General features: G+C 39.1%; 1 protein-coding gene across 50 annotated transcripts; it reads right to left on the bottom strand.

Annotated features, from left to right (window-relative positions):
• Positions 1-951: 951 nt before the first annotated feature.
• LOC18447726 (serine/threonine-protein kinase CTR1) lies at positions 952-26,454 on the bottom strand. 50 transcript variants are annotated; one of them, XM_020675765.2, is made up of 19 exons: positions 25,835-26,352; positions 24,502-24,644; positions 24,239-24,354; positions 23,969-24,091; positions 23,554-23,634; positions 9,780-9,896; positions 9,191-9,298; positions 8,556-8,985; positions 7,717-7,757; positions 7,534-7,602; positions 7,342-7,442; positions 7,132-7,210; positions 6,932-7,030; positions 6,784-6,852; positions 5,371-5,420; positions 5,178-5,259; positions 4,442-4,536; positions 2,941-3,051; positions 952-1,089 (listed from the first exon to the last, which is right to left on the bottom strand). In XM_020675765.2, exons 1-19 carry the CDS (start codon positions 26,335-26,337, stop codon positions 1,029-1,031), a joined length of 2,478 nt encoding a protein of 825 aa, XP_020531424.2. In that variant the 5' UTR covers positions 26,338-26,352; the 3' UTR covers positions 952-1,028. The 50 variants fall into 50 exon arrangements, 37 of the variants coding, with proteins under 37 accessions (XP_020531424.2, XP_088704472.1, XP_088704483.1 ...); XM_088848346.1 differs by having other exon boundaries at positions 25,841-26,352; XM_088848357.1 differs by having other exon boundaries at positions 25,100-26,216.
• Between the last annotated feature and the right edge of the window lie 1,379 nt (positions 26,455-27,833).

Here is a 27,833-nt window from a genome sequence, read left to right as displayed (position 1 = left end):
TTTTAGTTCACGATTGCTGTAATCTAGAATTCAAAACGTAGACAATGAGAAGTCCATAATTACCATATATGATCCAGTTTGATTCCTTATAATGGATAAGAGCAAAAGGGTAATTTTTTTAAATAATAAAAATAAAAAAATAAAATAAACACCGCAAATTATAAAAAATATTAGTATAAATGTTTCTGACAGTGGGATTTAAAGAGGGCAAGGTCCAAATCCCAACACACATACCGAAAGCAGAACTAGGAACGAGTCCCCAAGTTTTATTATTTTTTGAAAAAATTACATAAATATCCGTTAAACTTTGCATTATTACAGATGTACTAAATAGTTTCTATCATTACGGAATGTACCAAATAGTTGTATAACGTATTTTTCTTAAAAAAACGACTTTACTTTTTTTTCGAGTGCTAGACGACCGAATTTGAAGGTTTTTTTAATGTTCAACATCATAAAATAGGCCGAAAGTTTAACACTCACATTCCTATTTTCAAGTGTTGAACATCCGAATTGAAAGGTTATATTGATACATTATATTCCTTACGAAAATGGTTTCAGATGTTAGACGTCCGAAAATGGTTTCGAATGTTGGACATCAGAAAATGGTTTCGAATGTTGGACATCCGAAAATGTCATATTTTCGAATGTTCAATATCCGGAAATGACTTTGAATTTCAAAAAAATCCCTTAAATTTCGCAGTCATTTTCGGATGATGAACATCCGAAAATATGACATTTTCGGATGTCCAACATTCAAAACCATTTTTGGATGTCCAACATCTCAAAAACCCTTATGTTCAACACCCGAAAATGAGAATGTGAACGTTAAGCTTTCAACCTCTTTTCGGATGTTGAACATCCAAAAAACCCTCAAATTCAGCATCTGAAAAAAGATAAAATCATCTTTTTTAAACAATAACATTATAAAAAGTAAAAAATGAACATACATGCCACAACAAAAACTATTCAGTACATCCATAATAACACAAAATATAACGCAGTTTTTGGGGGTTCTCAATGGCCCGCTAACAATCTTTTTCTGGTTCCAACTCTAGTTTCAATAGACTTGCCTCCAAGAGTATTAGCCTAAAACAAAGAAAAATTCACATTATCGGATAAAAGAGCCGTTTTCAATGTCTAATAACTCTTATCTGAAATAGACTATTTTATCTAAAATTAATAATTTTTTCTTTTGGATAATATTATTTTATAGAGTGCTTGATATATATCTGGTAATATGTATGATACAACTTGATATGTATCTGATAATATGTATGATATAATTTAATTTACTTTTTCAATAATTTATTGCTACAAAAAGTTCAACTATATTTTGCCAAAAAAACTATAATATTTTGTAAAAAGTAAAGTTTGTATAAGGACTCACCTTCTATATCATACGAGCAAGGCTCACATATAAATTTTGCCAAAAAATATAATTCCAATGTTCAATCTTAATTATAAAATTTAAACTCAAAAAATCCATGCAAATCGAAAGGATCTATAAATAATTGGAAATCTTTAAATAGACCATCCACATAACTTGGATGTATTATTTTTAGGTCTCGAAATTTCTTTTTTTCTATGTATCCATAAATGATCAATAGGAAGGTTTTCCAACTTCAAAATATTCGTTTCCATTAGATATCCTAGATACACCTTATTTCTTTAATAAAAAGATTACAACCTTATATAAACTTTTACCTTGCATAAATTATTTCCAATAAAATAAAATAAAAATTCAAAAAAATAAACTTACATGTAGAACTACACAGTTTATCTTATAAATACTGTTCAGTAACAAATGATTCATTATGAGGATTAATTTCATTGAAATGGTAAACCCTGTTCATAATGAGTACATCCAAACCATCCATAATAGAGGACTACGAAATCAGTTACGTAAGATACCTCCGGAAAGATGTTTCTTGGTGTCGAGTACATTAGTTTCAATGTTTAATATCCATGTAAAGTCGGAAAAAGATAGCGAGACAGAGCCAAGAAGATGGGGTGAAAAAACAATAATAATAATAAAACAGGAAAGGGAAATGAGAATTAAAAAGCAAGTAGTAGCGATGACCCAACCCAGGACCCTAGGGTTAGACCCGTCCCGATCCAAGAATGGGTCCAAAAATTTGGACCCACCAAGTCGGGTCCGGGTCCAAATCTTGGACCTGAATACTATTCGGGTCCGGATCCAAATCTTGGACCTGAATACTATTCAGGTCCAGGTCCGACACTGAAAGCAAGAAAAAAAAGGAAACCCTTGCAGTTCATATCCCAAATTAACCAAAGCAAAACTCTTTTCGCTCTGCCAGAAAAACAACGCAACAAACTTAAGGTGGCCGGTCATACAAAAGTAACCGCGATATTTAGCAAAAAAAAAAAAAAGGAAGCTGCCAGGCAGCGTGGGCAGAAGGCAGGAAAGCTAGGTTCAAAATTAAAACACCTCCAAAAAAAGAAAAAAAAACCATTTTCTCTCGTCAAAACCTTCAAAATTCAGGTCCTAGGATCTACACTCGAGCTCCCAAGCAAAAGTTCCACCATTTTCTCTCACATTGTCTTGACCCTAGCTTTCACAGTACGTAAACCCCCCACTTCTCCCATTTGAGCTCATCTCCAAACCCTAATTTTCAGGCCAAAAACCCAAGTTTCCACGTTTCTGCTCATCTCCAAACCCTAATTTTTCAGTCCTACGCACAAATCCTTTCAGGGGTTTAATCTTAATGATTGTAGTGTTTCATCGCCTCAAATCCTAATTCCCATTTCCCATGGCTTTCAATCTCCTCTGGTAAAAATCTCACCTTTCCTTCTGCAGCTTCGTCATTGAGAGAGAGAAGCAACAAGAAAACCAGTGATTCGGTCTAGAGCTTTGACAAAAGAAGCTCTCGTTCCTTTGAAGATGTAGACACTGAGATCTAGAGTCAGAGGCCTCACCTTGGAGTCTCTGAAGATGAAGTTCTTCGAACAGCAGTAGCCGGAACTGTGTTTATTAGGCTCCTCAGTCTTTGAGGAATGTGCTCGAAAGAAGGTCGACATTCTGGATCACTGTGCATATAGAAACCAAAATGGATGAGCATATCTGGCTTTCTATTTGAATGAATACGATAAGAATCAGCCCGAAAAAGTTTTAATTCAGAGAGAGAGAATAAACAAAAGTGTGAATTAAGAATTTGCGGCCATCACTCCTCCCCTCCAAATTTATTAAAATCTCAGTAAGGAAATAATAAGTTCAGAATTACTGGACTATCTTTCTCCTTGCATTCTACCATCAAATCACTTCTCTAATAGATTTTATAAATTTATTCCTTTCTTTTTTTAACAAGGTTATATAGTGGAACTCTGAGACGTGCTATGAAAACCCAGCTTGTACCGTCTTGACGCAAGCCCCATTCCTAAATTGATACCTTTTTTATCGTCTTATTTAAGTTTTCCTGGTGGTTCGTCTCAGGATTTAATACATTTGTTTATTTCTAATCCCAACCAACTCCTAGATTCCCTCTCTCAAAACCAGAGGAAAAGTAAGTCTCTTATTTTTATTGATATTAGTAATTTTTTAAAGTAAAAATATTCAAATTAAATGGTTAAAACTTATTATATTAAGATGCTATAAATAGGATTTTTATGACTTCAAAAATCCAAAAGTTCTTTTTGTTGCATAAATTAGTGAAAAATGAAAAACAAATAGTAATTAGAAATCACAATATAAGATAAATATCATAAATTAAAGCTTACTTCAACACCAAAAGCACAAGCTAGTTCTACTCTATGGACTCAGTGTGGGGATGGGTCGAAAGCTTTACATGGAAAATAAGAAAGGTTGGTAATTTGGGTAACAGAAACTGGAAGCATGGTGCAGTGGACGAGTAATTTCAGAAAAAATTGAGCGAAATTCAATCCACTAAAATGGGGAAAAATTGGAATTATCTCCAATGAATTTAGTCTAAATTGTGGTTTATGCAAGTTCCACTTAAGATCATCTAAGACGCAAAATGGGTGCAACTCAAAATTGGAAACGGGTCAAAAACTGAAATTTGGTTGAAAGTTCAAAACCCAAAACGATCGGGTTCCGGTACAGCGCGTCGCTTCCAGGGAATGCCCTAACATAAGCAGGTACTATAAGTTCATTAAGATTCATGATGGGTTTTGACATTTTACGTTGGCTGCCTACCTAACACAAGCATGCCCCTTTGCCCGAATATGAGATGGGTTTAAGGAAAGTTTAAGATCACCACCCTTCTTAGACCATCAATCTAATATAACATAAATGGTTAAAATAGTTACTTCTCTGTGCAAAAGCCATGAAAATCCTTAAAAAGAAAAAGTGACAACATATGCCTTCATTATGTATTCATTAGGAATTCCGCAAAAGTTAAGATGCTTGTATTACTAATCAAAAAAGAAAAAGAAAATGAAAAGAAGCATATGGCATTTTCACCTGTGCCAGCAATCCTGAATTATGGATGAAACTCTGTGATCCAGGCCTTCAGGAAGCTCCAACCTGCGATCCATGAAGCCTACCACACCGACTACCTTATGTATAAAGGGCTATTAGTCTCATATAATCTTCAGGCATCCTCTCATTTTATAGCTTTTATGTACTACTGCATTGAATATTTAGTTGGGAAAGTACACCACAGGTACGGTCAGAAGTGTCATCACTATCAACAGCATGTGCTTTTGCAGTCAATATACCCCCTCAAGCAAAAGCACCAATTAGAGGGATTTCATGAACTGACATATTGGGATCCCATTTATAATCCTTAGATAAGTTCGAAAAAGGATCAAGTTCTTGTACACCTAGACCACGACCTGACCATCCAAAAATTGGACGCTATGTCCAATTCTAGGGGGGAGTGTATAAACAATTTTCTTCTTATAGGTTCTTCACTGATTGAGTTGGTCAAATCCCCAAAACTTGGTTCCTCACTAGATCATAAAATCTTCTTAGATCAAAATAACGGATGGTTATGAAGAAAGAGCAGGAATGATGAGAACAAGCATAACCCAAATGGTGGGTCTACTCCTCTGCATAACCTTCTGTCCATTGTGGACTTGTTTTGCTCAAATTTAACCTCATCATGGATTATAGTATATTCTCCTCTTTCTTTTTAGGTACCAATCTTGGTCAAGTTATATACAAACAATTAACAGTATAAATAGGAAACAGATACCTGGAGAGAATTTAAATTGCTCCATGGTACGGATTCCGTCATCAATTCCCATAAAATTACACCAAAACTGTATACATCAGACCTGAAAATAAAATAAAAAATCAAACAAGAATAATGTGATGGAAGATACATAACTTTGTCAATATTCATGCATAATAGACTTACACAATCATAAAACCTTTTAATGACTTACTTCTCATTTGAGGGTTCATTTCGAAGGACTTCAGGGGCCATCCATTGTGGCTGCATGAAGGAACAAACAATATATAAGCATAGCCACATAAATTCTACGTCCTCTTCAATAATTTTAGAAATTGATACAGTATAGAGTCTTGAAACAAACATTTTGTTAATTTCTTTTTGTAATCGGTAACCAGATTAAAGAAACAAAAATATATCAACGAATGCAAGGGACTCAATTTCCCAATACCATGATACCAGGATATTGTTTTCCAGAAATAACCTGGTCGACAAACTTTCTTTGTTTTTATATTTTGTTCCAAACAACAATCCTATTTATTCAATAGCATATAAACAATCTGCATTATATCTGGTAATATTAACTATTATTGCATTTTGTTGATCTTCCTACAGTGTTGCATAATGGGGGGAAAAAAATCTCCTGCCCACTAATGATATACTTGGATTTTAAGGACGCTATCTTCTACTGAATGTCCCCATATGCTTCAGGCGCATTGCTTTGGGAACTGGAAATTGGTGTCCCCGTCTACAAGCAACAGAAAGTTTACTATAAACCACAATTAAGTTAACATATAACATGGTATGGTGTCTCTGGATTCCCTTCTCAAGAATGTCTACGTATTTTCTCGACTATTAGCAAGGCAGTGTTGCTGATATCATCTGCTTTTCTTTTAAATCATATAGTTATAAGATTATAGTTAAATTATGAGAAACTAAGCCAACAAAAATTATCTCAAGTTTGTCTCACAATCAGTAGGAAATGTGCAACTGATGGAAATCTATCATAGACTTCGAGCTATCTGCAGCTGTTTTGAATTATTTAAAGTACATGGTCACATATGCTCTTTCCACTTGATGTTCCTGTTTGTTTTATATTACTTTCAAGCAAGCATTCTTTTCTTTACTTTTCGTTTCTCATTGGAACAATTATCTTACTTTTTATTCCATTGTTTTTGTTAGTTCTTTTTTCTGTTAAATCTATGTACATGTACGTATGCATATAATTCTCAGCCAAGTCTACTTTTTCCTCTCATATTACTGGGTTAATGGGTCCAATAGAATAGCCCAATTCAAATCGAACAAGGCATTTCAGGAATTTGCAGTTTTATGCATTGCTGCTAAACTTATAAATGATTGCACTACCCACCTTCCCCTTTCTAGAAGCATGAGGGTAATGTGTAATTATAGTTGTATTTAAAAAGATATTTATATTTATAATTCAAGGATACTCATTGTGCCACGTGATTATGTCAATTTGTCTCGAGTATCTACAAAGTACCTTAATATAGGCAAGTTCTACAGAATGGTTACCATTTCTTGGTTCCAATGATATACAATTATACACACCATGAACCACTAAGTTTAATGCTTCATTTGGATGAAAGACTGACAGGGAACTGCTTACCGTTCCTCTCCCAGATTTTGCAGTCACAAATGTTGAATTCTTCAATCTTGACAGACCAAAATCTCCAACCTAGAGAAAGAAAGTGTGATTTCCAGACTGCCTAGAGATTTATCTTCCTTATCAGAGGAAATTTTGCACAAATCCTTACCTTGACAGTCCAGTTTTTGTCAACAAGTAGGTTTGATGATTTCAGGTCTCGATGTATTATGGGGGGATTTCTGTGATGCAAGTAGTTCATACCTCTAGCCTGAAATAAGAAAAGAGTAACTGAATTGTTAAACCATGATCTATTTGTTCAAGATAATATCAAGGATATGATCTATCTGTGGAACTAAAAGAACAACATACAACATCAAGTGCCATCCTTAACCGGCGTTTCAGGTCTAATGCCTGTGTATTCTTGTGTAGAGTCCTGAAAAGGCTTCCCCTGTGCAATAAAAAATGTTAAAAAAAAAATGTGTTAAATCCAAAAGAAACAAAAAAAAAGACAAATAGAGTATTTGTGCACATGGTGCACGTCATTAGCTTCTCTCTTATAAGAGATGACAACATTACTACCTTGGCATGAACTCGGTCACTATGGCAAGACGATTGGGAGCGTATACTGCTCCCATGAACAGCAAAACATTTGGATGCCGCAGCCTTTTCATTATATCAATCTAAAAGATGTTATAGAGCAGAACCTATCAGTTAAGTTTAATGAAATCAGGGAATAGGTTAACTCCGGATGCAAGGGAATGGTTTTCTCACCTCTTTTTTGTAATCCAGTAAAATACCCTCATGATACTCTCCTCCAGAGTAGACTTTTATGGCGACATCCTGATTCATGCACGACATACCATGTATCAGAAATAGTGCTTTCCAGGGCCTCTCTCCATCAATGCATGGCAAAAACATGAAAGAAGAAATGGAATCAGGTCAAAACACACTTACTGATCCATTCCATATACCATGGTGAACAACAGCATATGAACCTGCAGAAAATGAGAGGCATGTTTAAAATGGCGGTGGTATATGCTATGCTGAACCAAAGCAGAGTAGCGAACTTGAGTCTGGGAGGTTCAAATCTTCGGATTTTCCCTAGTGAGTTTGTCCTTCTATAGAGGATAACGCCCTTTATGTCATCACTAACAAGGACGGAAGGCAAAGCAGGGTTTCCCTCAAGAAGAGTTTTCGTTTCTGCTAGAGATCTAGCATCAAATTGGATGAGTCAAAAGAGTACAAATATGTTATTTTTTGTCCCTTTCTTTTCCTGGGTCAGGAAATAAAACACGTTACTATAAAGCATTTTGTTGGTATAAGCTGTCTATAGGCTTTTTGGAGAGTTGGGAATTTTGTTCACAAAATATGAAGTGAACTATTGAGCATGAACTGGCAAAGAGTACTTTATTATCTCAAAAAATGAATCCCACCTAGAGAATGACAAAGGTTCTACTTCAGCCCATATCATTCTCTAATCAGGAAAGCTATGGATAAGCATCCCCTGGTCCTACCAGTAAAATGTCAAAAAATATTCAATAACTTACATATTCAAGCTACTCAAACAGAAAAAAAAAAACGCCTATTCAAGCTCATTCAGGTGATGGTAGGAAAGTAGTTTTACATTTTAGTCATATGTATATATGTGCATCCATTGTGTGTTCACATATTTGTCTTCGATGATATTCACAGAAATCCATACAGAAATACATTAATGCATTTAAATTGTGTTTGTGTCGGTTTCTGCTTCTTTTATATTCATTTTTCTGTTATTACAAGTAGGAAAAAATAACCTTGTCCAATTTCCTCCCTCAAAATAAGATCCTCCCAAATTATCTCGCAATCAGCGAATGCATTCTGCTCCATTTCACCCCTTGAAGAACTGCCACGACTACCACCACCAGTACTATCTCCAGAACTCGATCTGTCAAGCTTCTTATGGTGCGCTCCAACATCTCCAACTAAATTTTCATCAGAACCTTTATGACTTGGTTGTGCATGCTCCTTTCCTTCTTGTTCAGAAGCCAAAGGAGGTGAAGGGAACCCTAGTTTATCGATATCAGAGCACTCTGGACATCCCATCAAAGTTGGGCTAAGCTTCTTATTATTAACACCATTAGAATTGTCTCCACCTTGAATACACCCTCTTTCCTTGCAATCTGCACTGCTATGGTCAGATCCAGGAGTTCTTTTCAGCTTCAATATGGGAAGAATTTTGGGAACCTGAAACCATTTTGGAAGTGGCAAGTCTCAGTATCCATCCAGCAATTGTTTACTTTCGTCTAAATTGATGCAGCCCAGCATGATTTTATATTCTTTTTAGTTATTCAACCAGCCAAAATTGGAGAAGGTGAAATCTTGTGTCAAATAGATGAAATTAAAAAATTAATGATAAAGAAAACAGATGATTTCCGCTATTAGGCCATACAAGTTTTGAGCCAATCAATCTCATTGGATCCTTTGGACTAGCCTTGGCACTGTCATTCGAACCAGGATTGCTGTCCCCAGGAGTCACCTTTGAAAGTGATTCAGCTGGCTGCAACCAGAGAAGAAGAATGGTGAGAACCCAGGAAACTCTCATCCCATAAAGCTTATCAACCATGCTCCATTTTCTTTAGCATCAAAATAGAAGAAATTAATATGCTCTGCAAAATTTTATTAGATTAATGAGAATAAATGTTAAATATATCCATGCTCTGTAACTGAAGGAGCATTGCCTTGAACAAGTCCCGATTGTTGGATATCACAGCTAAGGGAAAGGGAAATCCACTAATGAAGCAACCACACCAACTGTTTATTTCTGTTTTTTTTTATGCTATTGACTGTTTATTTCTGTTAAGATGCCAGTTTTTCTATGTCAAGGTAATACGTCATCAGAATAACCAAATACTCTGATATTTTTCTTAATTAGCAAATACTTTGTTCCCATATGGCCGAATTACATTCGACAGAAACTTGTTATGGACAAACAAATTAAAGAAGGTTCCTGCAAAATTGCCAATTAAACTGGTGCATACCTTTCCCATTGAAATGCTCGCCAAATTATCCAAGGGATAAGGTTCACCAGTTCTGTTCAGCTGAGAACAATTGTTGCTAGTCACTCCAATCTGCAACTTTGACAGAACCTTCCCAACCTGCAGTTATTTGCAGGAATTACTAGTCAGTATTTGAATGAGGTATGCCACAATGGAACATGCAGTAATAAGCATATGCAATTATGTTGTCATAAGAAAGTGCCCCACGAAACTAAAAACTGCAACAAAACTATCTCAAAGTACATTTATTCTCAGAATTACTCAATGCCAATCGGTATTTAAATGATGTATGCTTAGATGGAATATGCAGAAAAATAAGCATATATAACTAGTTTCTGTAGTAAGGAAGTGCCCCTACCATTTCAAAGCTAAAACCATTCACAATTTCTTTTAGTGCAATTGTTATGCTCTTTGCATAGATTAGTATATAGATTTTTATTTACTCATTGTTAAATATCACCTTGAATACTTGAGAGAGAAGAGTAAGTTGCAGTATAGGTAGAAATGGATGGAGAGGAAGCCAAAGAAGAATGATGTGATCCCTAATTCATTTACAAGTGAGAGGTTGCACTCAAAGATATGTATTCATATTGTTTCCAACCCTAATTAATTAATAAATCGTAATTATATATATGTCCTTAATGAGTAACATGAACTATACAAGAATAAGTAGTATATAAAATTACTAATATACCCCCAACCAATTATGACTAACACTCCCCCTCAGGTTGTACATCAAATACTGACAAATATATCTGGTATTTGATCTTGTGCCCACAAACCTCACTTCAATTTCTTCAGTTTCAATCCTTTCCAGCAAGAAATGATAATCAATCTGAATATGTTTTGATCTATCATGAAATACTGGACTTGCACTATTGTTGTCACAAAACACCGTGGATCCTCGAATTTTCATGCTCAATGTAGTCATCAGACTGTGATCCATAATCCAATGTACTACTACTTTACAACGAATATTAAGATTTGGTACTTGACCTGGCTACTGTCTTTTGTTTCTTACTTCTCCATGATTTCAAGTTTTTCCAAGACAAACATGAAATCCAGAGACTGACCTCCTTAAGTCTGGGTCACCAGCCCAATCAGCAACTGCATATCAATTATTGATTCAATTTGCAGATTCTTCACATTAGTTTATGGTAAACTTTGCCATGGTCCACTATTCCTTTAATGTATCCGATTATTCCCTTTAAGGCTTCCATAGGAGACGAAGTGCGCATATGCATAAATTAACATACCTTATTCTATGCATATGATATATCTAGTTGCTTTACTGCGAGATTTTGTAAAGTCCCTGCAATATTCCTGTAATTCTTTGGTTCTCTTAACCATTGAGCTTCATCCCTGCGCAGTCTTTTACTCATGGCAACAGTTGTTCTTTAAGGCTTATAATTCAACATATAAATTTTTGTAAAAAATCCAAGGCATACTTTTGTTGTAACAGCTTATTTTCATTGGCATCTCAATATACCTCTATCCCAAGAAAATACCTTAGCTCTCCCAAATCTTTCATTTGGAATTTATCACTAAGAAATCACCACATCAGCAATCAATACATGTGAACTACGTGAACATACAGAAGCACAACTACGGTACCTGCATCACTTCTGTGGATGAACAAGGAGTGGTCAACTGCTGATCTCTTTGTTCCCCAACCTTTAATGCATTATGAAAACTATGTAGATGTGTTCTTGAGGCATGCTTCAATCTATAAATTCAGTGATTCAGTTTACATACATAATCTCTTTGAATCCACTTCACTAAATCCTAGTGGTTATGACTTCGAAAATTGAAGAGAACAGACAAATCAGTAAGAAAACAAGCCAAACACAAGCACCATTAGAAAAACCTAAAATTTCTTCTCCATACCCAAGCTTCGGTTCAAAAGCCTGGAGCTTTTACTCTTTCTTCTTTAAAAATAAGTCACATGAATGCCCCATAGGGAGCCTAGCACCTTTATTTACATATTAACTGAAATCCATAATGCTCTTCACAAAATTAAGATTAACTAAATAGTCCTAACTTAAAACAAAAAATCCATAAAGATACTTTTAAGAACAAAATATTCTATAAATACTTTACCTACTTTTCTAAACAACTCTTAAAAATATAAAAACCCCTAGAATCCCTAAAAAACTTCAAAACCTAAAAGTAAACCTAAACAATATTAAAATTCCATAAATACATTGTGAACAGTAACCCCTAAACAGTACTCTCGAATAGTAACTCATGAATAGTAGCTTGTGAATAGTGTAGAAATAAATATTTTAATGTTAACCTTAAATTGAGTGAAAGGAAATAGTACAAAAACCTAAGCAGACCACAGAGTTGGGTGCTCTAGGGAAGGAGAACCAAAAATTAAGACCAAAATCCTTCTAAAAGAAGGTTACAGTGTGCAAACACAAACTAATAAAAGAAAGTGGTCCAAAATTCCCAGCTAGAGAAACACGTAGATTGCTAAAATTCCTCCTGTAAAGCCGCTTCTTTAGCTAGGGCATTTGCTTCCTGGTTGCCCTCCCTCCAGGTATGCTTCCATGAGACGTCCACATCCCTACATAAATAATGAATGTGATCAAAGATATGCATTAGGGTCCAGGGTGGAGGTGAAGAGGGTATTCTTTGGCCCTACAAAATAGTGTTATGCGAGTTGCCCTCTATCACGATTGAGTGTGGGCTAAGAGTTAGAAGTAGCTTTAGTTCTTCCAAGAGGGCATGGGCCTCAGCTGCCACCGAGTTGGTGTGGCCGATGTAACTGGAAGACGAAGCTACCGTGTTGCCTAAATAGTCTTTGACAATGGCTCCCACTCTTGAAAGACCTGGATTCCTGAGGGAGCATCCATCGAAGTTTACTTTGAAATGGTCTGGCAGTGGGGGAATCCAACAGGAAGCACGGGCTGGTCGTTTGCGATTGTGTTTTAGGACTGCGGACCAATCCTGAAAGAAAGCCGTGGCAGTGACTCCTTCGAAACTGTGGTGGTTTGTCGCCCAAAAGACAACTGTGGATTTTAGCTTAGTGAAAATTTTGTTCCACGTGGAATATTCACCCCTAAACACTCTATTGTTTCTCTCGCTCCATAGAGCCCAGATGGTAGTCGCCACCATGGATTTCCAAAGGAGAATCCCAGGTTTAGGCCAAGGAAAGGGCTTGACAGATGAGAGAATGGATGGGACATGCTTTGGTGCGGCACATTGAATGTCAGAAAGATTGAGAATACCCCCCCAGAGATTATGAGCAAAGGGTGTAGTAGGAGGTGGTCGTTTGTTTCTTCGGTAGCCATACACAAGACACATCGGTTAGGGAGTGGGATACCCCTGCACTGTATTTGATCTAGCCACATAAAAATCTGGATTTTGGGGGGGGCTATGGAGACCCAAGCCTAAGAAACTGAAGAGGAGGGTGCTGCAGGAGCAGTTGAAAATTGTGAAAGACTACGATCGAATGAGGATACCAAGAAGCTCCTGGAGGTTGAGGGGTACCAAATGATCCTGTCTGGGGGACTGTTTGCAAAATAGATGGCCTGAAGTTCAACCGCTAGTTTTGTGAAGTCGGAAACTTCCAAGTCATTAAGAGCTCTTTGGAACACGGGGTTCCAAGATCTCACAGACCCCGCTAGGACCAAAACATCTTCAACAGTAGCCTGTTGTGTACGAGACAGAGAATACAGGTCTGGAAATCTATCCTTAAGGGGAGTGTGTCCAAGCCAAAGGTCTTGCCAGAATAGGATGTGATTCCCTTGTTTGGGATGAAACCTTATGCGAGACTGGAAGTGATGGTGAGCCGAACAAATGGATTGCCATATTCCAGAAGATCTCTGGTTGGGCTTGAAGTTAGGGACTCACGGTGTGGTGGGTATTCGATATTTGTGATGAAGGATGGTGTTCCACAGTTGGTCCCCTTGGGTGGCTAGGCGCCAGCTCCATTTGCCTAGGAGTGCCACATTTTGCTTCCAAAAATTTTTGATCCCTAATCCCCCAATTTTTTGGACAGGCAGAGTTATCCCAGGCGATAAGAAGAAATTTGTTGGAGGAGGCATCCCGAGACCAATGAAACCTTCTTATCAATTGTTCTAATCATGCGCTAACGGCTACCGGCATGTGGAACAAGGACATTTGGTAAATAGGTATATTAGCAAGGGTGGCATTGATGAGGGTCAGTCTGCCTCCCGGAGAAAGGAAGCGACCTTTCCACCTGGCTAACCTTACGGTCTACCTGGTCGATTATGTGAGACCAGAGTCTTTTTTTAGGCTTTTCTAAGCAAAGAGGGAGGCCAAGGTATATGGGCGGAAAGTATCATCCCACATCCCCAATTGTTTGCAAAAGAGTTGAGGGAGGTCTGTGGTTGGGCCTCGATCTCATCGGGTCAAAGACTGTGTGCAGGGACCAACCTCACGGTGGGTTCATGACATGCTCGGGCGTGTGCTGACGCCCTCTCAGATCACGATAAAAAGCCCCCAAGCCTGGGGCTATTACGCCTCTGACCCCCTTGCGGCACTCTGCGCCTTATGAACACACGCGCAAAATGGCCAGACAAGTGCGTCAGAAGACCTTGGCTTGTCGTTGGATAATTTATTTAGAGTATAATGGGGGCGAAGGGGATAAAGAGAGAATGGAAGGTTGTTCATCAATTTCATAGTACAAACGACCTTATAGTAACAATAATAAATAAAATGTCTCGTGGAAGGAACAAAGAGAGAGAAGGTGATGAAGAGAGAGGAAGAGAAAGCGGGAAAGCGATAGAGGGACAAGGGAGAATGAAAAAGAGAACAAAAGGAGAGAGAGAAAATGGGGTTCAAGAAAAAGCAAGAGAAAACCCAGATACAGAGATAGAGAGCGAGAGAGGGTGAGAGTAAATGAGGTTCAAGAAAGAGCGAGAGAAAGAGGAAGAGAGAGCGAAAGTGAGAGAGAGTGAAGATGAGAGAGGGAGAGAAAGAAAAAGAATGGGGTTCAAGAAAGAGCAAGAGAAAACCTAGGTAGGGAGATAGAGAGTGAGAGAAGGTGAGAGTAAATGGGGTTCAAGAAAGAATAGAAAGAGGAAGAGACAGAAAAAGAGAGAAAGAGAATGAAGATGAGAGAGGAGTAAAAAAGAGTAAAGAGAGAGAAAACAAGTGAAAGAGAGAAAAACAAGAGCAAGGGAGAGAGAGAGAGAAGGAGAGAGGGAAAAGAGGGAGAGAGAGAAAATGAGAGAAAAAGGGAGAGACAAAGAGAGAAGGAGAGAGAAAAGAGGGTGAGAGAAAACGAGAAAAAAAGGGAGAGAGAAAACCAGAGAAAAAGGGAGAGAGAAAACGAGAAAGAGAAAGAAAGCGAGAGAGGGAAAGACGAGAGAGAGAGAGTAAAGCGAGAGGGAGAGTGAAGACGAGAGAGAGAGAACGAGAGAAAAAGGGAGAGAGGAGAAAAGAGAAAAAGAGAGAGTGGGAGAGAGAAAATGAGAGAGAGAGAGAGAGAGAGAAAGAAAGCAAGAGAGAGGAAGTAAAGAGAGGGAGAGTGAAGGCGAGAGGGACAACAAGGAAAAAAAGTGAGAGAGGCGAAGAGAAGAAGACAGAGTGGGAGAGAGAAAATGAGAGAGAGAAAGAAAACGAGAGACTGAAGGCGAGAAAAAGAAAGGGAATCAAGGGAGCGAGAGGAGGAAAGAGAGAAGAACGAAGAGGGAGCCGACAACCAAGGGTAAAGGGGGAGAGAGAAATAGAGGGACCGACGGCTTAAACGCTGGTCCAAGCCAAGGGCGAGAAGGAGAGAGAGAGAGAGTCGGGAGAAAGAGACAGAGAGAGGAGGGAAAAAGAGCAAGAGAGGGGGACCGACGGCTTAGCTGCCAGTCCAAGCGAGGGGTGAGAGAGAGAGAGGGGGGATCGACGGCTTAGCCGCCGGTCCGAGCCAAGAGGGGGGAGAGAGAGGCAAAGAGAGAGGGAAAAAGGGAAAGAGAGGGACCGACGACAAGCCGAGAGAGAAAGAGAGAAAGAAAGAGGGAGAGAGAAAAAAAGAAAGAAAGAAAGGGAGGAGGGGACCGACGGCTTATCCACCGGTCGGAGCCGGGGGTGTGAAAGAGAGAAAAAAAGAGAAAGAGAGGAGGGGACCAGCGGCTGAGTGAGAGAGAGAGAGAGAGAGAAAGAGTGAAAGAGAGAAAGAGAGAAAGAGAGGGGGACCGACGGCTTAGCCACTGATCCAAGCTGGGTGAGAGAGAGAGGAGGGAGCAGAAGAGGAGAAGTTGCCGATCCAAGCCGGGAGGGGAAGAGAGAGAGAGAAAGAAAGAGAGGGGAGATCGGCAGCTAGCAGGGTGAGAGAGAGGAAGATGGGGGACCGGCTGACTAAGAGAGAGAAAGAGAATGTGAGAGGGGGAGAAAAAGAGAGCGGAGCCACCGGTTCGACTGAAAGAGTGATAAAGGGAGAGAGCAAGAGAGAAAGGAGAGAGGGGATCGTGGCTTAGCCGTCGATCCGACTGAGAGAGAAAATGAGTGAGAAGAGAGAAAGAACCGGCAGCTTAGCCACTAGTTCGACTGAGAGAGGGAGAGACAGAGGGCGAGGGAGGGGACTGACGGCTCCCAACTGAAAGAAGGAGAGAGAGAAAGAAAGAGAGGGACTGGCGACTTCCGACTGAGGGAGGGAGAGAGAGAGAAAGAAAGGGAGGGACAGGCGGCTTCCAATTGAGAGAGAGGAAAGAGAGAGGGGGATCGATGGTTTAGCTACTGGCCGAGCTACGTTAGGGAGAGAGAGAAAGAGAGAAAGAGAGGGAGAGGGACGGGACCGATGGCTTCCGACTGAGAGAGGGAAAGAGAGAGTGAGAAGGAAAGTGAGAGTGAGGGAGAGAAAAAGAAAGGGAGGGGGACCGACGGCTTAGCCGAGAAAGAGGGAGAGAGAGAGAATAAGAGAACGAGACGAAGGGCCGGTTCTAGCCGAGGGCAAGAGAGAGAGAGCGAAAGAGAAAGAAGAGAGGAGAAGACCGACAACTTAACCGTCGGTCTGAGCCGGGAGGGGGAGGGAGAGAGAGAGAGAGAGAGAGCTAGGAGGGGGAGGGAGAGAGGGAAATAAAGAGGGGAGCAGAAAAAAAGAGAAAGAGAGGGAGAGGGAAGGAAAAAGAGAGGGGGGCCTACGGCTAACCGCATGAGAGGGGGGAGAGAGAGAGAGAGAGAAAGAGGGAGAGGGACGGTACTGGCGACTAAGACAGAGAGGGAAAGAGCGTGAGAAGGAAAGTGGGAGAGAGTGAGAGAGAAAGAGGGAGAGGGAGGGGACCGGCGGCTTAGCCGTCGGTCTGACTGAGAGAGAGAAGAAGAGAGAGAGAGAGAAGAGAGAAAAAAGGAAGTGGTTACCTAGTGTGACCCTTGAGTCCGAACCGAGGGCTAGGTTGGGAGTGAGGAGTTCCAAATTAGAAGTGAGGGGTTCTAGGTTGGAAGTAAGAAGTTCTAAAGGTAATCCCTTACGAGGGAAAGTTTTCTCTCTCCTCTATTTGGAGTGAAGTAGGTAGAGGCCAAAAACACAACCAAAGGGGGAAGCTCAGTGAATTCCTTTAATTTTTGAACTTCTATAAAGCTTACATCCAACCTTTTTCACAAATGAGCATAGGGTATATTTATATCATCCCCTTGGAACAAGGGTGGATGATCAAAACAAGACCCAATTATCAAAAATTACATTTTTTATGAATTAAAATTAAATCCTGTTTTTGGGGCAAAATGACCATTTTGCTCCCACCCATAATCTTAAAAATGACGAGATGGTCCCCAAAAAGGTACCATGGGCTATGTGGATCATTCGGGGCCCGTTTTGGGCCTTTCCAACAGCCTTCTGACGAAAATAATACCGTAAAAATGATGGTCTAGACAAGGCGATCATTTTGACATATGATTTGACCCTTGAATCGAAGTTTCGATCCCTTCTTGAAATCCGACGAAAGATGGAAAACATGCAACCTAAGATGCAAGATCTTGCTCGTTTCTTGACGTTTTAGTTCGATCGTTTTAGTTTGATCTTTTCACCATAGAATGACGGGGAAGCCGTCACGATCATTGGGCGGCAAAAATGGCTCGATTAGGTGGCCGGATCATCATTTTTCAAAGTGAGGCAGTTGCAGGAATATGGATTCAGGTCGCCGAAAAATACTCCTTTTTTTAACCGCAAAATACAATACTTTCGATCTTTTATCACATGTCATGCTTACTTCAAATCGAAGCCCTAGACGTCACAGTCGCAACGGATCAGTTTTCAAGGCGATCCGAAGTCGGGGCTTCATGATATGACCGTACGATCGAGGGGGTATCCATCTTGCAAAAATCTACAACACATGGGTTTCCTTGTGCAACTTCTCTCTAGGATTTCTTCCGTCTCGAGCCATGTCGCGGGCCATACTATATACCAAAACGTGCGTGTTGACGAGACGAAGATCCTCATGAAATTTGGGCTTGATTGGGCTTGAAACGGAGAAGTTACGGCCTTTGAAAGATGATCCCAATTTTCATTTATGGAAACATAAAGCACAATTTCCATAAATGGAAACTGGTTCACCGAAGGTGCACCAGAATAGTGTACAACCTACCCTTTTTGAGTAAGTTTGCCCTAGAATGGTCCAAAAGTGTTCGAATGAGTTGAAATTTGATGTCTCGGGGTTTTCCAACCTTCTGAATCCAATAGAAGTAGTCCGGTACTCATCTGAAACCCCGATAATAGGGCTGTAGTTATGAGGTACTTTTTCAGTATGCTAGGAGCCGAATTTGAAAGCTGGTTTTCCATCTGATCCATCTTAACTTTGTCAAATCGCAACAAAACTTGACAGGTGTTCTTAGGAAGTCGAATGCCACCCCTACATGCCTTTTGGAACCAATCCGACACCCTTCAAAATTCACTCCAGTTCAGGGTTTATTCTATCAGTGCTTCCGTAGTCCATTGATGTTTTGGTACCCACAGGCCTAGGTCGCAACTAGCATCTTCTTTATTCACACTGGGGATACAAGTGTCGAAAAATACCCTACAACATCCTGATCGACATTAATCCCCATCATTTTGGTTCTGTCAAAATTAACCTTGAATCTTGTCACAAACTCGAAACATCTAAGAAACAAGAAGAGATTTCACGCATCTTCTGAATCAGCATTGCAAAAAACCAGGGTATCGTCCGCATATTGGAGATGAGAGACTGTCGACCCTTGGTGACCAACTTTGAACTCATGTAAGAGGCCAGCCGAATACATTATTGAGATAGATTGACTGAAAACTTTGGTTGAGATTGCAAAGAGAAAGGGGGAGAGGGGGTCTCCTTGACAAGGCCCCTGGTAGATGGAAAGAATCCCTTAGGGGAACCATTGATGAGAATGGAGAAGTGTGGATGAGAGTAGCAGGGCTTCATCCAGAATCTCCATCTCGAATCGAATCCCATTCTAGATTGGGTTTCCTCAAGGATGACCCAATCCATGTGATCGTAAGCTTTCTCCCAGTCAAGCTTCACGAAAATTTCGAGTTCCCTACTTAGGTGTCTAGAGTGAATGCATTCATGAGCCACCAAAGCACCACCAAGGATTTGACGATCTTTAATGAATGCACTTTGAGGGGGAGAGATTACCAGGGATAGGACTTCTTTCAGTTGGGAGACTAAAACCTTGGCTAAGACTTTATAAGTAGAATTGACCAGACTAATAGGTCAGAAGTCTTTGAGGTGCGTTGCTCCTTCAACCTTGAGAATGAGGGTTATAAAAGTGGCGTTCCGGGCTCAATGGATAACTCCCTTAGAAAAGAATTCTTCAAACACGGCTAGGAAATCATGTCTGACGACTTCCCAATATTGTTTGAATAGGGCAATGGGGTATCGTTGGGCCCTGAAGCTCTGTCTGAGTCTAACTGAGATAAGGGCAAACAAGCTTTCACGCTCGGAAAATGGTCTTTCGAGCCAAGAGGCCATGGAGTTCTATCTGAGTTTAACTAAGTTTTTCTTAACGGGAGTAGTCGACAGTCTTGAATTGGAGCCTTCCAATCGAGGAGTTTTCTCCGACCAAGGAGTCTTCTCCTGGCAACAAACCTTCTACTTGAACCAATTCGCACCTCATAACAGGTGTTGTACTAGATATGTGCTACACATGACTAGCCCACCGAAGTCTACTTTCTCTCATCTTAGGGCCTATTGGAGCCACACCTAAGGTCTCCCGAATGTATTTATTTTCATTTCTATCCTTTCTTTTCATGTCACTCATCCATCTCAACTATATTCATCCTATAGGTAAATTGTTTCTTAACCATCCAAAATTCCTCCCCATAAAGCAAGCTAGTCTCACAATTGTCCTATAGAATTTCCCATTTAACTTCATTGATATGAGGCGAGTACATATCCGATTGCACATCTCCACTTTGCCCACCCAGCTCTATTTCTATGTGCAACATCTTCCTCAATCCCTCCATTTTTTGGATTATTGACTCAAGATATTGAAAGTACGTTTTTTTTTGTATATCTTGACCATCAATCTCAACTATTCCTCGTCTCTACTCTTATTATTACTAAACTTGCATTTCATATACTCTGTCCTAGGCCGGCTAATTTTAAGACTTTCAGATTTTAGAGCATTCCTCCAAAGTTCTTTGTGTTAACGCCACTTCATGTCTCATCGATCGAAACTGTTGCTTACGAACATACACCACGTACCTCATCTTATAAGTGCCCTATGAAGTCGTCCATAATTAAGACTTTATCAAATTCAGCTATCCCTAAACTCTTATTGAAAATTGCGTAGGAAATTTCAAACTCAATTTTCAGGCCTTTAGAGGCTTTTTGGGTATCTATTTCATTCCTGTCTAAAACCAAGGCCACAATTCGCAGTTTATGAGTCAACCACATTTCCTCTCACTACCAATGCCCTAAATCTCTTGAATGTTCTACCTCTTCAATATCCTTAAGATCTTCAAAGAGCCATGGTCCTCTTTGGAAACATATTCTTCATCTCATCCTTATCATAGATCGGATCTCCTAAGAGATCTTGTTGTTCATCTAAGCATGTATCAAAGATTGGCTGCAAATCCCGTTCTACGACTTGATGGTTTTGGATACAACCAGCAACAATATCAGGGATATCAACCTTCATGTCGAAAACCTTAGAGTGGTGCCTCCCACATCCAGGCCTCACATCTAGGACTTTTGTGTTGTCCTCATGACTCGATCCCACACATGGAGTGGGAAGGTGAAAAGGGTTGTATTCGAGAACTTCATTGGCTGAAAAATTACCGTCTTACCAATGACAGATACTCGCAAACTGCTATGTCAGGTGCTGATTGTGCCGTTTAAGGTCCTCACTTTCTTCATCGTTGGGATCACAAATGGGTTTGTGAACCCCCCTTCCATAGCCCCCTTATTGCTGCCATATGTTCACCAAAATCAACAAAACCTTCATGAAATTAGCAAGATCTAGGCTTTTGGCAAAACTTGGCCCAAAATAACAAAACCTATTTTGGATGTAACTTCTTGGCCTCGTTGTTGAAGAAAACCTGAGCTATGATACCAAATTGAGGTAGGAAAATTGAAGAGAACAGTAAAATCAGCAAGGAAACATACCAAAGACAAGCACAATTTCAAAGAAACGTAAAGTTTCTTCTTCACACCCAAACTTACAAATAAAATGTTCCATAAGGTTTATTTTTAAAATTCCAAAAATACCCCTATAAACAGGAACTTGTAAACAATACTCATAAATAGCAACTCATGAATAGTATAAAATAAATTAAACAAAACTCGTGAATAGTATAAGAATTAAAATTTTAAAACACAAATGATTTTGTCTTGCATCAGGTTGCTCCATGTAAACCTCCTCTCTTAACTCCCCATGAGGAAATGTATACTTTACATCCAACTGGTAGAGTGGCCAATCATAGGCCAAGGCTAATGCGATAAAATATTGCCTACTATCACAACTAAGCAACGGGACCGGAGCTTTCCTCATAATCGAGTCAACCTTGTTGACTAAATCCTTTAGCATCCAACCTTGCCTCAAATCTCAATACTCCCTTATATAACCATTTGCAAACTATCACATTTTAATCTTCTGGTCATTTAACAGTCTCCTATGTAGTATTCACATTCATGGCCTAGATTTCTTCTTGCATAGCTTCAATCCACCTCTTATCCTTTACTGCCAATAAGTACGTTGTGGCTCTCTGATCTTAAAGATCTCACTCGAGAACACTTGATATTCATGAGTGAAACCTTCATAGCTCACCTATAGTTCAATAGGATATCAAATGTGAGTCGATATCCTTAATAAAGTGGCCTTAACATCTGCATCAACTGGAGTGCTTAACATGGTCTGATTCAGATGCTCCATTGGGTGGTCTGTGTGTTCATTTACTGGTCTTTCGGATATGCTCGCTTATTGCCCCATCTTAACTCTTCTTTTGGCATTGACTTCACATGGACCATTTTGTGTTGAGCCCCTACTTTAGCCTGTTTGCTGGTTATCCTCAAAATATAGGAGAAAGACTTCTCTTGTATTGCAAGGAACAATGTCTCCGTTATCTCCACCTTTCTCAACATCTTCAACAAATTTCTCCATCTGATGCCAACTTATGAAGAATGGTTCAGTGTCATGCTTGTGTTTATCTCTTTTCTTTGTTAATCTATTTAGATTAATCACGTTATCGTCAATATTGACATGAAGCCCTAGATATCTCCCGTTAACTTCAATTTCTAGATCTTTCTTGACCCTAAATCTCTTTTTCTGTCTAAATCTCTTCTTTACCCTAAATCTCTTACATTCATTTGACGTGAACAGAAACCCCTAGTTACTGTTCTCATGAACAGTAAATCCAAATACTGTTCATGTGAACAGGAAAATCTAATCAGTATTCATGTGAACAGTAAACCCCAGTTCACGTTTGAACAATAAATTACTTTTCAAAAAATAAAAATAAAATTATGCCTATTATCTTCCACTCATTTGATCCCATGGAATCTTCTAGTCTCCCCAATATTCCTTCCCCAAAAGTTACCATCAAACTATCTTCTTCCAATTTCATTGTATGGAAAGAAGTCGTGATTCCTTTCATTAGAAGCCTGCGATTGATGAGTGACAATGATGGATCATGCATGGCACCACCATAATTCATCAAACAGAGACGAAGGCGAGTACAGAAGGAATGAGAGAGAAAATTGTAACCCTCAACGCTGAATATGTTGATGGGTTTATCAAGGATAAAGAATTAACCCGGTGAATTAATTCTACTATGTTAAAAAATCAACTTGAATACTTAAAGAGAGAAAAACAAGTCGGGGTACAAGTAGAGATGAATGGAGAGGAAGCCAAGCCAAAGAAGGGTGACATCACCCCTAATTCATTCATAACTGAGGGCTGCACTCAAAGCTCTATATTTATATTGTTTCTAACTCTAATTAATAAAGGGTTAGATAAAGGTACAAATAAATTCAGAATTTACATATACAATAAACATGAACTACAAATACAAGAAAAATCAATACATAAAATTACCAATATACCTCTGACCAATTATGACTAATGCCCCTCTTCAGTTCTTTTGAAGAATATGAGAGGAAAACAGTTATGATTAATTTGTAAAATATGTCTTGTGCATTTGAACTTCATAATTTCAACTTCCTTTTCATGACTTTAGCTGATTTTCTCCTAATGATCTAGTTGTGATTGAATTGGTATTCTGTCTTTTGGTACAAGGCATATATCATAACGTTTTGCCTTTTTTTTTTTTTCTTTTTTTTTTTTGAATATGAATGTTTTGCCAATTTATAAGGGGCTAACAGGATATTACAATTTTTAAAGGTTGAGAAGAATCATTTCCATCCTCCTCATTCTGCTGATTGTTGTTTGCGCTGCCACTACTGTTCCCAACCTGCAATCCAAACAGGTAATTGATTTCTCGATCCCATAACAACAACATTTTATTAGCGTTAAAATTCTTCCACTAATATAAATAAGTAAAACGCGTCTAATTGGCAAAAATGGGTAAAAGATAGATGAAGCTTTATTAGTCCCAAAATTTAGAAATCTTGCAAGAGGGGATGAAGGAGTAAAACACAAAAGGTCCCATCGACACTCTCTCCTCTAGAGAAAATCACTCCCAAACCTTCTTCTAAATAAGTTATATCCACAAAATGGGGTCCTAAACAAAGAACAATATCCATATTAAGGAAAACCACAAAACAATATTCGAGTGAACCGCTTACCAGTCCATCAGACCCTCTGCTTTCTCGATGTTCAGTGTCTGGCATCGACTCATGGCCACTTTCACTGCTGCAATCTGAATCATTAGCATCCCCCGCACGTAAGCGTGACAACACCTTCGATGCCTATTAAAAAAGAATACAAGAAAGTCAATTATGCCTGTCAAAGTTCCACCCAAAAACACATCCAACAAAACTCACATAAAATTAGCTCTAAGAGATGTATAAATTAAACAAAGAAAATAAGCAACTCTTGATGTAGCGCATATGCACCAGATTTGAAACAGAAGAAGCAATCTGAGGGGATGGGTGCCATTGAATCTTTGCCTTGCTTAGCCCGCGAATTCTAGGGACACGGTCAACTTGTTCCCTGCTCTGGTTATTTGGGCCTAAATTTTGTGGGTTTAAGCTATTAAAAGGGGCAGCATCGGTGGAAACAGTGATAACACCAGTGATCTCACCATCTTCATATAATGGAGTTTCGGTTACTATGGCAGTAAACACCTCACCAGACCTTTTCTTAAAGGGGAACTGACCTGACCATGAGTGGCCCATGCTCAACCTCTCCATGATCCTCTCTACATATCCGTAGTGCCTCTCATCGATGAGAAGCTCCGTGGCCCTCTGCCCGATGGCTTCGCAGTCCATCCATCCATAGAGGTTCTCGGCTGCTCTGTTCCTGCAATGTGAAAACAGAGATATCTCTGAGTTTTAAGTTCTCAAATTTTGTATCTTTCCAACCAAAACATTGAAGGATGAGAACCCAAGAATGAGAACCCAAATAGAAACTAAGTGAACAGTTAAAAGTCAAGAAGATTAGATTTTGTCAAAGATATAGATGAGAATTCAAGCCATTTCACTGAATTCAATCCCTACTCAATTGGATGTCTCTCTGTCTCCCAGATCCAAACTAATGGTGATGAACCAGAACAGTGGCAGGTGAACAGTTAAAAGTCAACAATATCAGATTTATCAAAGATCATTGAGAATTGAGACCATTTATACTGAGTTCAATCTCTCTCTCTCTCTCTCTCTCTCTCTCTCTCTCTCTCTCTCTCTCAATTTCTTCAGCATTGGCAACTTGCTATGGTTGAAAATTAGAATCGCTGTAAGGGAAAATATGAAATCACTTGCCTTATACATCTCCACCGCAGTGATGCAAATTTTGGAACAAAACTACAGGAATGGAGCATCAGAAATATATATGTTACCAATAAAACGTAAAACACATTCAGAATATAGAAATGTGTGTGAGAGAGAGAGAGAGAGAGAGTTAAATCAGAGAAGAGACCAGAATGGTCTTGAGAGAGACAGAAGGGAGAGAGAGAGCTTGTGCAAGTAAATCAGAGAAGAGACCAAGATGGTCCTTCGAAATGAATGAGAACAAAGTAGTTTCTCTCTCTCTCTACATAGAATCTCTCTTTCAAGGTGATCCCCAAAAATGAGACAGAGAAAGAGCCAGTACTCTGTCTTAAGTATCACTTATTAATCTCAATTTCTCTGATTTCCTTGTGCAAGTTCCCTCTCTCTCTCTCAACCCATTTTTTTTTTGGGAGAAACATAAAAAGCAAGAACACTATAAAGCTCAAATGATCATGAAAACAAGCACAGACAGAGTACAATCATCAAGAGAGAGAGAGAGAGATTCAATGTTGAGAGAAAGAAGCGTCCAGGGAGAAAGAGAGTTCAATGATCAATAAAAAGTGTAGAGAGAGAGAGTTCAATGATCGACAAAATTTTACATACGGAGAGAGAGAGAGGTCAATGATCAACAAAACTTGTACTTATTGACAGAAAGAGAGTTTAATATCAACAATATTTGTAGAGAGAGAGGAAGAAAAATTTAGAGAGAGAGGAGTAGTGTCAAACCAATACACAATCTCCCCCGTCGAAGCTCTGCATATATACAACGCGTGTCCCATGCTCTGCAATATGTTCGAATAAGGATTCCTCGAATAAAAACCCGGCAATACAGAACCTCCCCTCTCACCGGAATCCAGTCTTCTCCATCCACTGGAAAACCGCCTATCCCCATTTTCCGGCGAGTCCCTCGCCGCCTTTAAGCTCTGGAACTGCTCCTTCAACTCGTAGTGGCTCCTCTCCAGCTCCCACAACCGCTTCTGAAGCTCCTGGTAATGCCCCGGGTCGTGGGTCGACGCAGGAAAACCGCTCCCTCGCGCCGGAAAGCGGTTTTTCATTTGGTACTGCCGGCTTTCCTGCGGCAAGTCGGCCATTTGGTCGGAATTGTTGCGTGTGAGAGGCGGCATCGGGTGGGGATTTTGTTTGCGTTTCTCGAGGGTACAAACTTGCCCGAAAAGGAAACTGAAACTGTTTCTAGTTTTCGCTACTGTACTTTCGGTAATGACACCCATCCCGTACTGTTGAACCCAATCCCGTACGTATGCTTGTTAATTTTGATCGTAGTTAGCAATAGGGCTAGCGTCGGCTTGGCCAGGACCCGGCCAGCCCTATCCCGATCCAAGTCTCCATAGGGTGGGGCTAAGGGTGGCAATGGAACCGATTAGACCTGGAACCCTACTATGATTTTAAATTTTTAACAAAAAAAAAAAAGAAACTCATATCATAAGGTGGCAATAGATCTAACCAGACCCGAGACCTGTGCTCGACCCGTTGCCACTGTTAGGTGGGGCCAAGCCCTGATCGGGCTAAAGAGTTCTTAGCTTGGACCGGGCTAGGTTGGGCCAAATGAAATAAGAACAGAAAAAGATGGTTAGGCTAGACTAAACAAGGCCAAGATTGATCCTAGTTGGCCCTACCCTCGGTCCAATCTTGCCTAGCCTTTGGGCCACATTTTGTGGCCCAGGCTCTAGTTTTTTCATGTCAAGCCCAGGTCATTGCAAAGACAACTATTTGTAGGGTTTGAAGAATTTTTCTTTGGGTGCGGTTCATGTAAGGTTGCAACCTTAAATAATCTAAATAAGGTGCGTAAGACATTTTTTGTGTCAAATTTTCTTAGGATGGTCTTATAATCCATTCTCATCTCTAATTATGGATTTTTAAACTCAAAAAATGTTTCAAAACAAGTAAATCTATAAATATATGAAAATATTAAAAATAGATATTCTAGATATTACGTTGCAAGATGCACTATTTTTGGAACTCAAAATTGTTATTTTTTGACATCCTAATGTTAAGATGATCAATTAGAGGTTTTACCAACATCGAAACAATATTTTTCAATAGATTTTTGAGGTGCACCTTAATTTTATGCGACCTTATATGAACTTTTTATTTCTTTATTTATCATATTTACAGTAATTCAGGTCCATCGAAGGCTAAGCTCAATACTTAAAATGTAATTTTTTGTGAGACTTAGAGTGTCGCTTTTCCTTCTCTTTTTTTTGGGTAAATAAGAGGTTTATTTACGCACGAGGACCTGACCGTCTCGCTAGTTTACTATATAACTTTTCCTAAGCTTTGATTAAATAACAAAGTTAAAAATTCGATGTAAATAAAACAGAGTAGCATAAAATTATTGGATTAAGAAAAAATGTGACTGGAATAAATTCGACTCAAAATTCAAAAGCAGGAATATAACTGCAAGTGTTTTAATGTTTTATCAATTTATAATTTTTTTAAAAGTACGCATATTCTTATTTGTTAGTTTTGTGGAAGATACAGTTCTATTTGATTAACATTGAAATTAAAGTTTTATTTTATTTTATTTTAGAAACCAAATGTTTTTGTAACTATAAAATCGCTCTAAAAATATTTGAGGAGGGCTATGTAGCATGCTCCTAGGAGAGCATATTGTTCAACAACTCCCTCAAGCAAAATAGTTATTCGGGAGATTTTCTTCTTCTTCTTTTTTCAAATTTTTGAGATCTATCTAAGTATTCATTACATG

This window comes from Amborella trichopoda, chromosome 9 (genome assembly GCF_054954075.1).
Source record: "Amborella trichopoda isolate Santa Cruz 75 chromosome 9, AtrichopodaSantaCruz75HAP2 v2.0, whole genome shotgun sequence".
Lineage (NCBI taxonomy): Eukaryota > Viridiplantae > Streptophyta > Magnoliopsida > Amborellales > Amborellaceae > Amborella > Amborella trichopoda.
This window is presented reverse-complemented; position numbering and strand designations above follow the sequence as displayed.